This window comes from Cloeon dipterum, chromosome 4 (assembly GCF_949628265.1).
Source record: "Cloeon dipterum chromosome 4, ieCloDipt1.1, whole genome shotgun sequence".
Classification (NCBI taxonomy): Eukaryota; Metazoa; Arthropoda; class Insecta; order Ephemeroptera; family Baetidae; genus Cloeon; species Cloeon dipterum.
The window spans coordinates 24,918,037-24,930,726 of NC_088789.1; the positions used below are offsets into that span (position 1 = coordinate 24,918,037).

At 38.5% G+C, this 12,690-nt stretch overlaps 2 protein-coding genes across 3 annotated transcripts in view; both read left to right on the forward strand.

The window, feature by feature from the left end:
- The window catches only part of LOC135944321 (KH domain-containing, RNA-binding, signal transduction-associated protein 2-like), a 146,046-nt gene that overhangs the window by 84,946 nt on the left and 48,410 nt on the right, over positions 1-12,690 (forward strand). Inside the window, exon 2 of the mRNA XM_065491171.1 lies at positions 4,805-4,947. Within this exon, the coding sequence (XP_065347243.1) occupies positions 4,805-4,947 (143 nt within the window). The remainder of the gene's footprint in view (positions 1-4,804; positions 4,948-12,690) is intronic.
- Vps35 (Vacuolar protein sorting 35) overlaps positions 1-12,690 on the forward strand; it is a 197,252-nt gene that overhangs the window by 6,394 nt on the left and 178,168 nt on the right. The gene's annotated exons all lie outside the window — the stretch shown is intronic.

A 12,690-nucleotide genomic window follows, 5' to 3' on the forward strand; every position in this document is an offset into this window, starting at 1 on the left:
ATTATGTAGTACTCAAAATTCCCAGATTTTGTCATTTGAACATCCGCAAAACCCGCAAAAATTGGAAAGTCGGAGTTTTCTCAACTGTTTTGTCGGTCATTTAGGGCGAAGTTTGCGAAGATTCGTCAAAATCCATCGACCCCTGGACAAAAATTTGTTGCTTTCAGAGATTTTTGCTCTAACTATACTTCAACACCCCGAAAAAATTGAAAAATTTTATAGCTTTGGATTTTTGTATTAATTTTCTTTCAATTTAAAAATATTTTCCTTTTTTAGTTTTGAAATAAGGGAACGGGGGGTAATTTAGAAGGATTTTTGGAAAGTTTAAAATTATTTTTAAGCCCAGAGGAAACATTGTAAAATTGTTATTATCATTATTGTTGCTAATGTGGTTGACATGGGATGGGGGGTAAGCACTTCCCTAAACGCTATGGCTGGTTAGTGGAGGTCAAGAAGAGTCTAACTGAGGTAGTTTATGCAATTCTGACGAATAGAACCCGAAATTTGGAGTTGCAAATGTAACAAAATTTGAATAATTCCTAATTTTTCGTGTTTTTTGGGATTTTTGAAATTCCAAATCTCGGGTTTTAACAATCAGAATTGCAAAAGCTACCCACCATTGGACTCGTCTCAACTTTTTCTGAGTATCTAAAGGGTTTAGGGGTGTTTTTTCTGCACCCCTAAGTTGCCATACAGATTTCAAGATGCAACAGTTAATGGCGCCATGAACGGTGGTCGCTTATTATCAAAATTGTATAGCAATGGGGATGAAAGGGGATGAGAGTATGCACCTCCTAAACTCTTCAGCTGCTCAGAGGAGGTCTAGAAGAGTCCAACGAAGGGTAATTTATGCAATTGTGATGGTTAGAACCCAAGATTTGGAGGTGCGAAGAACCCAAAAAATGTCATATTTTTGTTGGAATAAAATCTCGAAAGTTAAAAATTAACACCATTCTGAAATTTTCAGCCTATTTTTTCTGCTGCGGGGCAGAATTATCATTATTCAATATTTGGAAAAAGAAAAAAATCTCACCTTGAACACCTAACTTTCTAGTTTTTATTATTTAATTAATTTTTAATCAATTAATAGCCACGCATGTATTTAGATTAAGGATATATAAACACGATCTCATTTTGACGTGGAACAGCCATGTCATAATGAGAGGATTTTTCCTGACATGCTTCAACCATGTCAAATTAACATGCTGACATGGTTGAACCATGTCAAAGTGACATGCTTCAAACTGACATGGCTGTATCATTTCATACTGACATGCCTGACACGTGTCAAAAGGATAGTAGGTCATAATGACATGGAACATCCATGTCAATCTCATTATGACATGGATGATCTAGTTCTGACATGGATGTCCCATGTCATAGTGAGATTCCGTATTTACAGTGCACCTGTCCGCTCAACCGCATAAATTAACACACACACCAGAAATTTGTGTGTGTGTGTGTTTTTTCCCGGCGAGTGACCGACCAAGCCCGTGAGAAATTACACCGGCCGCAATTTATGGGTCTTTTTACTTGATATAAATGTGGTGGGAAATTAGCCCCGCAGTTCTGGCCACGTTAATTTCGAGCCGCGGCCCCTTACTCTGCGGCGGTGATTAATTTCAGTTAGGTTAACGCTCCATTGTTTTATGATATTTTTCGTCGTAAAACAGTGGCCAAGCTCGTCGAGAGCCAAAGCGCCCGGTGTGTGTGTGCGCAATTTGACAAATTTTATGCGCGACGGCACAATTGTACGTGCCTGTTTCAATGCTTAAAAAGTTCCCGCAACGGCCTGTTTGATGGCTCGCGATTTGGACACGTACTGTAATAACCCGGAACATTTATTGCGGGGCCACTTTGTCATTTCTGCAGCTGCAATCGTTTACGCAATTTCGAAAAAATAAAATAAAAACCGTCATGTTATAGTACACACTCATCAAATAAAGGGGTTTTTACTATAAGAGTTACTTTCTGTGTTTTTACAACTACCAATTTGACATGACTATCTCTGTTGCAGTCAAGCGTTTTAAGGGTTTCTGAATGTGCGTGTTTCTTAAAAATCTTGAAAAAAGGCCAAACTCTACGGTAAATAAAAAATGCTTCCTTCTTTACCAAGATTTTCTTGTTAAATCATCATAAAATTAACGATTAATTGGTTTTGAAGCCAACAATCGGAAAATAACCGGATTCGAAATTGTGTTAGAATGCTTTAAAACTCATATTTCACGCTCACTTGATGATTTGAGCAGCGCTACTGTTAATCAGCGGGGGCCAGATGTGCGATAAAATTGGTTCCCACTGCGCAGATCCAAGATGGCGTCCGAATGTGGGAAACAATAAGTTCTCTTTAGATTGCCGTGCGAGTGTCAAGAGTTTTGTTTTTACGATCCAAAAGACACAACTAGTGCAAGTAATGCTAATGATGTCACAATATTGACCAAAACTTTGTTCTTTTCGCGCATTTTCTCGTGACCGTTTTTTCGCGCCATACTCTACCAGACGCTATATCTGCACGTTGCACGAATCTGGCCCCTGCTGCTAAAAAAAAAATCAAATCCTAACAGATGGTTTGTCTTTGTCAAAACTGTTAAATCTTAATTAAAAATTCCCTCTATTCATTAAGAGCCTAGGTTTGTTTTCAAGAACTAATTTTATCTGCTGAATACAACAGAGCAAGCATTAATTAAATAAAATACGTAAAAATAAAAAATTGTATATTATATAGTTTTTAAAAATTTAATTAAATAAAATTTACAAATATATTAAATTTATTTTTAAAATTTCAAAATTTTTAATCTATTTATTTTAATTTAATTTTAATTTTTTTGTTGGTAATTAACTATTAACAATTATCTTATATAATTTAGTAAATATATGTTAAAACGTATGTAAAAATTATAAATAAATAACCACCGTTTGCTTTAAATTGCACCCAGAAGTTACCTTAAATACTTCGTAGCTATTTGTTCGAAGATGCTTTGGTTAATTTTATCGCATGTGTTAAAAAATCTTCAATTTGCTCCAGAGGGAGCGCCTGAATGAAACCCACGTGATTTTGTTTTTACAAGCACTCCCTCTTGTACTGCTGTGCAGCTGCGCTTACCAGCACTTCGATTTTTTTCCTATTTTTTAATTGATTTAAAACCAAGTCATCGCCCATAAACACTGATTTGGTTTTACTCATACAAAGAAATTTCGCCGTTCGAAGCAAAAGAAAAATAAAAACTTGAATTTAAGGGAAAAAACAAACTCTTTTACTGACCAGTCTTGTGCAAACAAAACACACAATTGCCGACTTGCGATTAGCCCCCGCGAGAACAGCACAAATACAAACACCCTTCGCGTGTGTGCGTTTATCCAGAGATGAATAATTCCGAGTGTGTAAAAACCACTCCGGGCTGATTAATTTTTCGCGCACGTCCCACGGGAAGCCGGCCCGCTTACGCTGCTTCTGCTGTCAGGCAGATGTACGCAAATTCGGCCCACGCGCGTAATGGATTGTGCTGCAAAGTGGGTCTAATTCGATTGTCGGCGCGGACGGATCAATTTAGTAAGTCTTTGTGCATGCCTGGCGGAGAATGTTTGAGTTCAGCACCTGCCAAAGGTAAATAAGGATTTCTCTTGAGATGTCTGTCTTGTGCGATTGATGCCACCTCTTGCTCTTCAGATCATTTTCCTTAATCAGACTGTTCTGAGAAATGCTACCGCCTGCTGAAGAGTCAATTCAGGCAAATCGTGACATCGCAACTGTCGCTCCTTTGAGGAGGCGTTCGCCGAATCGTTCAGCAGAGGGAATTTACATGTTGGATTGCTACTCTCTTATTTCATGGGCTGTTGGAAACAAAGTTTTTTGTTCTTCTTTGCAATCGACTTTTCAAAGAAATGGGATTCTCTTCTGAAAAAGATTAGGGGATCAGAGGTTCAATATTTAAAGAAGGTGAAATATAGAAAATTGGATTTTAAAATGATTTTAAAGGCTGGATACTGCAAAAGCCTGGAAAATGCTTGTTGCCAATGCATAAATTCATCCCTTAGGATTCAGTTAAAGCCTTAATTGACCTAAGAAGCACTGTAATTTTTTGAGAAAATTGGCTGGAAAGTTACCGTGCTTTTCCAATGGTGTAATGGCTGTCTCCTTACTTGAAATCCGATTTAATTTCAAAGCCAAGAGTTTCCCCAATAAATGGCATACACCGTTGGATAGATCTCGACGAGAGGAATCGAAATATGCCAAGAAAATATGTTCAAGCACTGTAAATTTTGGAGAAAATTGGCAAAATTTGAGTTTTTAGTGTAGGAAGGTCCATTTTTATTATTTCAAATTGTTGAACAAATTGTTTATCGATCAATTGTTTATGCCATCCAACAATTCAAATAATTTTCAATTGTTGCCCTGTATCATTCCACTTTAATACTCCCTCTGAATAGAGGAAAATTTATAAATTGGATTTGAGGTTTTAAACGAAAATGAAAAATATTTTAAAGCAGTTAATTGGGCTTGCCCACATTTTTAGGGGCAGGTTAAATTTAAATTATTTTGAATAGCTTTCGCTTTTAAAAAGGGATTTTACGATACAATTTTAATATTCTAAGAAAATCAACAGGAAATTTGAACATTTTGCTTAATGCTAATGGCCCAAACTAAAAATCCCATGATTTCAAATCCATTACTTCATAGCACGTACAAGAAAAAGAGTTGAAAAACTAAACACGTAGCCCCACCAGCCATTTATGCTCTCTCGTCATTCTGCGGAGGTGATGTTGGCCAAATATTGATTCTGTACGTTCGTCTATTTGATTACAGAGCAGGCGAAAGCGGCACAACAAGGCAGTCCGGCGCCGCAGCCTCCGCTGCCCATCAGGGACTGCAAGTACGTCGACATCTACCGGGAAAAGCCCATCAGGGTCATCGTCAAGGTTCTCGTCCCTGTCAGAGAGCACCCAAAGGTCAGTCATTTCATCCTGCTTGCTGCTGCCACCGCCGCCGCCAATGCCGCTGGGCTCGGCCCGATTTTGTACGCTGCGTGCGTGCGTGTGACAAGAATAATTATTAGCCTGCGCCGCTCGGCTTGCCTAGCGTTGACCTGCACTCGATTAATTTTGCGTCTTTGCCACCCACTTTGCTGCGATAATTGATTTTCCTCTCGCAGACTGGATTCGAATTCTCTGCCGGAGCTTACAATGATTTGTTTCTGGGCCTAGGTCCCTATATCGTGAAAATATTGAATGATCCTTAAACTTAATTACTGTTTAAACCAGCGGGGCCAGATTTGCGATAAAATTGGTTTCCACTGCGCAGATCCAAGATGGCGCGTCTGAATGTGGGAAGCAAAAAGCTTTCTTTGAATTCCCGTACGAGTGTCGAGAGTTTATTTTTACGATCCAAAAGACACAATTAGTACAAGTAATGCAAATCATGTCACAACATTGACGAAAACTTGTTTCTTTTCGCGCATTTTTACGTGACCATTTTTTCGCGCCATACTCCACCGGACGCCATATCTGCGCGGCGAACGAATCTGGACCCCACTGGTTTAAACTGTTTGATTCAGTGATCTTGATCTCGTTTAATTAATAATGAAGATTTTGTTTGCTACCGTGCGATTACTTCTTTAAATTATTTTTAGTAAGCTCAAATTATCGATTAATTGTTATGGTTTTAAGCCAAAATATTCATGTTATAAACTGATTTAAATTTGAAAAACAAGTTAAAGTGACTATTACTATTTTTCCAAGACACCTTTTATAAATTTCTTGTAAATATCGAATCTTTGCACATTCCTGTTAGATTTATAGGAGAGGTCAAGATGAGTCTAACAGCATATAGTATTCGCAATTCTGATGGTTAACCCCGGGATTTAGCGGTGACAAAATTAGAGAAAAAAATATTACGTTTCCAAGTTTTGGTGTAGATTTCTGGAAGAAAAATTCAAACACCACTCCGAAAAACAATAACGCCTTGATGAAACAATTTGAACTCACGTAAAACAGGTCTTACCTGCTCAGCAAATTCATCTATAAAAACAAATTTCACGAGAAAACGTCCAAATTTGACGACTCCATTCATTACAGTATTACCGTCGCGACGTGAGGGATTTCGGAGGAAACTTTTGGCAACCCGTGAAGCCCTTCCAATAAATCAAACAAGTCGAATGAAGCACTCGAAGTGGCACTGGTCCATTTTCGCTGATTTCTGCTTCGTTTCTCGCAACTTTTATGATCTCATTTCGCAGAGTTACGAATTCAAGGCTCACTCGTGTGTTAAACGGTTGGCACGTTTGAATTTGTCGTGTCGGTGCGCGCCTGCTTCTTTTTTACGACTGCTGCCTGTCTGTCGGCATCGCCGTTGAGAGGCAGGTCAAAAGTCGTAATATTTTCACCGGCCATCTTTATATGCTGACCGCCTCCCCCACGCAAAGGCAATTGTTTCGCTTGCCAAAAGGCGGAATTGGTTTCTTAGAAAGCATGCAGTGCGCTATACAATATATACAGCTCAAGGCAGGAATAATCCTCGTTTTATTACAAGCGGACAAAGAAGAAGATAATACACCATTTTATAAAGAACGATTTTTTTCTCTTTCCAGAAACACGGGAAAGCATGATGAATGGACGGTATTTCTTGGGGAAAAGAAACTATATACCCGAAATTTAATTTCAAGACGTTTTAAAAGATAATAATTATTAAATTAAAGAAAATAGTTTAAATGAAGGAGTGAATCTTCAACAAAAACGATTTTCTGGACCTTAAAATCCCTTTCCTAAAATACCTGAATTTTCCGTCTTTGACTTCGCAATTTTTACTCCTTTGAAAGTGGAAAATGTGGCAAATAAAATCAACCAATTTCATATATATTCGTTTTAACGTCAAATAACGATATGAAAATATGACAATATCAACAGGAATAATTAAATTCTCGACATTCTCGACAAGCCTCGTAATAAATTAAAAAAATAAAATTTTGAGCGCCGTTTGAATCAGCTGGTAGACGCTGGAAGCCTATTTGGCCGGCATAAAATTAACAAAGTATTGTGCCATTTACGACGAGTGAATTTTATAATTAGGTTGTAATGTTTTTCGCGTTCTGACTTGGCTGGGTTTCCATTTTCGCTTTTCTTCGGCGTCGGGTGGTCTGCACGACGCCAAATAATAAATTAACACACCATTTGCGCGGGTCCAAATTACGTAATCATGGCTGTTTTTGCTCGGCGAGACAATAAAACACTTGTTTCGCCGTCTAGATTTGTTTGGTTGCCAGCCAGAAAGCGAGGCGAATGCAGGAATATCGCTACACCAGCGCGGCCACATAAATTATACAAGATTTTATACAATATCCGTGGCAAGTTGACACAAATATACGTATTTCTGCTCAGCCAGATGTTGCTTTTAAATATTCCATTCGACTTTTGATTCAGTTGTGTTGCGGACGAGAGAAAGAAAGAAAGAAAAGCTGTATCTTTGCTAAGGGGTTGGACACAAATGTATTCCGCCTGCGGAATATAATGTACACACATTCATGGCAGGCGATATGTGCTTTTACAATCGGCGTGCAACTTCTTCCCTTTCCTCCCTCTCGCACAGCCTGCCTGCCTGACTCGCTGGGGCTGGTCGATTTTGGCGTTCGGCTCACATACACGCGTGCTGCCTGCCTTTACGAGCACAAACAGCCTTCCGAACAATAAAATCAGCGTCACTTTTTCCTCTCAATGCCAGCCTGGGTCGGCTCGTCGGCGGGCTGGCACACGCGTTGTAAAAGAAAATTACATCGACGCTAAGCAGCTGCCCATTGAAACTTCTAAGCGGTCCTCGATGTGTGCCAGATTATGCCGCTGCTGCTGCTGTTGTTGCTACTTTCGGCGAAAATGGCGCGCTAAACAATAATGTGGTCGGAGCGCGCGGCAGGAGCAGGAAGGCCTTTCCCGGGGGCTCCACAAGTAGGCTGCGGGCATAACAAAAGAGCTACATTCAATTGCTTGGAAATCTGTTTGCTATGAATATCGTCAGAAGCTATTTTCGTCCTGCTGTAAGGATGCTCTTTCGCTGAAGCTAATATTGAAAAGAACGTTCCTGTTGCGAAAAATGACTTGGTTATTGAATGCTGATAAATTTAAAGTGCGTCGTATGTTATTTTTACCGTATAAATTTGCAATCTATTGCTTGGTACCTCGTATGTTCTTCTGGTGGAAAATTGTGGGTTAAATCCATCATTATTATTATTATTCGTAAAATATGGGAAAATTACTTTTATGAAATTTCTTGAATAGGTTTTTCTTTCTGTTTTCTATTCTTCCTCCTTTCTCTCATTAATTGAGTTGAATTTAAATTTGTGAGAAAATCGGATCAAAAATTTTCATGCTAATCAAGCGGTGAGCACTGTCTCCCTATTGAAAATCAATATTTCTATCCTCAAAAGGCAAATTTATCTTACAATTCATCCACCGTTGAATAAATCGTGTTGAGTGGAATCGAAATAAAGCGACGTTGACAGTAAACCGTTATTTTTTGTTGAGAAATTGGGCAAAATTTATCTTTTACGAGGTCCTGGTTTCACTATTGCACCTTGTAGAGATAAACCTTTGTTATATTCCACACTACTAAAGACTCTATGGACTAATTACTATAGTCTGCCCTTAAAAGTTTGCGTGTAAAGATCCTTTTTTTTTAAAAAAAGTAATTCACCAAACTTGGTTTTGTTTTATGCATTTTTTAAAACTGAATTAATTACCTTGTCCATCTTCATTTTTTAAAAAATCAGATAGAAATAAATATAAAAAGGTGTTTGGCCTGGCACAAGTGATAATTGAAAAACGCAAAACCGGTTAGATTCTTTTGGCTCGTTCTCGCGAGGTTTTTAATTTACCTCTTGAGCAAACGCGGACAACTTGTAAATCTCTATTCATGCGATCCAAGCTCCGAGAAACGCCAGTGTAATAAAATGCAACGATGGCTGCTTTGATTTTACAATCGACGTGTATAAAAAAGGCTCTTGGCCAGCGGCTCGAGTGCCCGTGTTCCGGCGGGTTCCGTGATTTAGCTGGAATTCCAAGTATTATTTCAGAAGCTTATTTCCCCGATGGTACGTTATTCCAGCCGTGCTGATTTGATCGAGGTCAACGAGAAGCAATGCATTCGAGCTCCGTCGGGATTGCAATCGCATCTTAAGGAAGGCAGCTGCCGGGAGCAGGCCAATGGGGGGAGAAATGCCTTTTTAGCGCCCCAGCAATTACGCTGCGTTTGTTCTGATCACCGACATTAGCATCTGCCTGATTGAATGGCGAGCGAAAAGACTGCAAGCGCCGCTGCTTTTTTTTCCTTCTCCGTCTCGGCGACCGAACGACGCGACCTCGTTTCCTATTGATTGCGATTCGAAATGGAAAAATCGCAGAGCGCGCGGCGAGAGGCGCAAAAAACAGCAGCCGAGCAGACTTTTGTATTGGGTATTGATGACAAATTGTGATGGGGTGGATCAAATGTTTGCACTCCATCTTGCCTCGATGCGGGGAATCAAAAAGCAGGATGCGAGTGCAGCGGAATTTCCGCCTTCTGATTGGTTTTTGATCAAGTGGCTGATGCATCCGTCCAGCACAAGTGTCTCGGGAAGAGTGTTGTAATTTTTCTCTGACGCGGGGAACGCACTTCACTCCGCCCGTCCCTTCTCGGATGATGGATTTTGCTTGTAAACAATTTCCAAGCATGGCCAAACAGACTATCAGCTATTTTTCTGTTTCCGATTTTATCCGGTACATTAATTCTGCTATAGGATTTAGAATTGGAGAGTGAACTCGGCGACCATTGTTTTTTTAGCTTTGCCGTGGTCATTGAGCTCTGGAAAAATCGGTATTTATGACAGTTGTTATTAAATGTTTCTATTCAAACCATTTTTACTCATGAAAATTATTAAACTTTGCGTTTTAGTTCAGAATAGCCAGGATATTTTTGGGTTATTGACCGTTATAAGGCGTAAGTTTCAGAAGAACCACATTTATTATAAAAGTCTAGAAAGAGATTGGATATTCGAAGACATCCAAAGAACATCCCATCGTATTTTAGGGTTAAATTACAGATTCTAATAAAATTTTAGGTTTAAGAGGGATGTGAACATATAAGTTCCTATTTAAACAAACACGCATTAAAAACGCGCAAAATCGTTTAAATTCTCAGTTGATTTGAAGATTTTCTCTTCTTCGAAAATCACATTCCTTAAATCGATTGGATTTTAATCAATCGATTCCAAAAAAAATATGTTTGGACTTAACCAATGGAAGAACTATATCGACCTTAAACCTCCTTTCAGAAGCCAAAACAAATTAAAATAATTTGCTAACCCCAAAAATTTGATATCGCTGACAATAAAATCGCGAAGAAAAATTAGTAAATAAGCCTAAAACCGTTTAAATTGGCTCCTGTCCTAAAAAAACCAGAGCCTACATAAATACTGTCTAATTATCGCTTGTGAAGTCTAAAAAACAGCATTTTAATCAAAGAAAATGGCTATCATCATTTTTGAGGAAGGTTTCCAAAAAATTAAAATATTTCTACATTGTCGGTTTTTAATGTGATGAAAAAGGAACATATAAGTTCCTATTTAAACAAAAAATGCAATATAATTGAAAATATTTTTAAATTTTCATAATATTTTGCATTCCATTTTACGATTTGTGCACCTCCTAAACTCTTCAAACCAGTGATAGAGGTCAAGATGAATCTTAAGATGTGCAAATTTTGCAATTCTGATGCTTAGAACTCGAGATTTTGGAGGACATTATTTGCAAAAATAATTAAAATTGGTGCATATTACAGTTTCAGAGGGTTTTTTCGAAAATGGAAGCAAATATAGTTAAATCATGCCTTTGGACTTCTTTTGAGGGGCTTTTCAGATTTTAAAAGATGGCAATTGTTTTAAAAAGTTTTAAAAACTACTATAAAATTCATATACAAGACCTTCATTAAACGTGAAAATATTTCACCAGAAATTTGCCGATAGACTCATTTATTTTATAAAGCCCTATATCTGAGAATGTCCAACAGACATCCAAGAGATATATAATTAGCGGAAAACAGCTTGCCAAAGACCACACCCAATTTTTAAATTACCCGCTAAATATGTTCTTATATTGCAATATTTAAATTTGACACAAAATTTACCAAAAGCTAGAGAAACTGAATTTATTTATTTTTGGAACAAAAGAAAAACAACATTTTGCTTCATTCAGAAGTTACATAAACATTTTCCAAGCCAACGCCATCTTTAAGAGTTACGAATCTGTACACTGCTTAATTTCGCGAGAGAAAAGGATTACGGTGGCGGGAAATAAACTTTCAATTCGCAACAGTCTCTGCAGGCTGAGGCTGCTCTCTCGGATGCGAGGAGGTGAGGAAAAGTTTTGCCGCCTGCCACCATTTATGTTTGGCTAAGTCGTCTTTTGAGAAACTTGTATAATTGCTTCTACACGCTCGGGCTAAACCTGCCGCGTGCGCGCGGACCCCTTCGAATTGAATTGTGTGATTGCAGTGCAGTGCAGCTTTTCACCGGGGCGACATTTCCATTAAAGCGAGAGCTACTCCTTCTTCCGAAGCTGACGTACGACTAAACAGGCGCCGTGATGGAGCACTTTCTTATTAAAGAGCAAACACATACAGCGCGCGGGAGAATAAAACCGCCGGCGGATAAATTGAAAAAGTTTTTACGCGCGTATCGCGGGCAAATAAAAGGCGGCCTGAAAATCAAGCTTATTAAGTCGAAAGCTCATTTGCTATTCATTAGACTGAATGCAGTCGAAAAAAAGGAAACCGCTGCGCCGACGGAGCGTGTTTCGTTTGCTCTCTTTTATTTTAATTCCAGCGCCGCCTGAATAATTGACTCGCAGCAGCGCCGAAATTGTAGCCCCGAACATAAAAGTGCTCGGCATCATCCCGCAAACAAGTTCAGCCGGCCGTAAAAAGTGAGAAGGAGTTGCGGCATCGACGCAAGTTGTTGCTGCCCCCGTCGCAATCCATTACAAAAAACGTACCAACTTCCAGCGAGATTTATGCACCGCCTCTGAGCAGATTTTTAATCTAGAATTTGTAGTGGTTAGGCTTCCAGTTGGGCCGCTAGGACCTGCGGGTTGCATACTCTACCTTGGAAGCAGGGGCACCAGGGAAGTGGAAAATTCAGCAATTTGTAGACTCGATTTTTTAACGGCCCTTTAATATAATTTAAACCTATTGTTAGGCATACAAAGCTTTTGGATTTTAAATCATGTTGAATTTTGTATTTCCCGTCTCTCCTTTTGGAAACAATTCCAAAAATTGAAATTAAAAATATTCCCAAGATGTTATGGATTTAAAGCTAAATCATAAAAGAAGAAGAAATTTTAATAATTGCGTTTCAAATAAATAAAATGGTTTCCAGTTGTGAAATATTCTTTGCATTAAAAAAAAACAAAACTTCATAGCTTCCAGTTTGTTCAGCAGGAGGTGCGGGTTGTATACCCAGCCTTGGAATTAAAGTACAGGGGAAGTGAAAAAAACAAATGAATAAAAAAATGTAGCTAAAAATACCGGAAAGTTTCGTTTTTCAATATTGACACCCATAAATCTAATATTAATTTCAAAATTATAAAAGTCACATCAAATAGAATGATTTATATTTCAGTAAAAATATTAGAGCTCGTCGGGACTACATCATTAAGTGAAATATTAAAAATAAT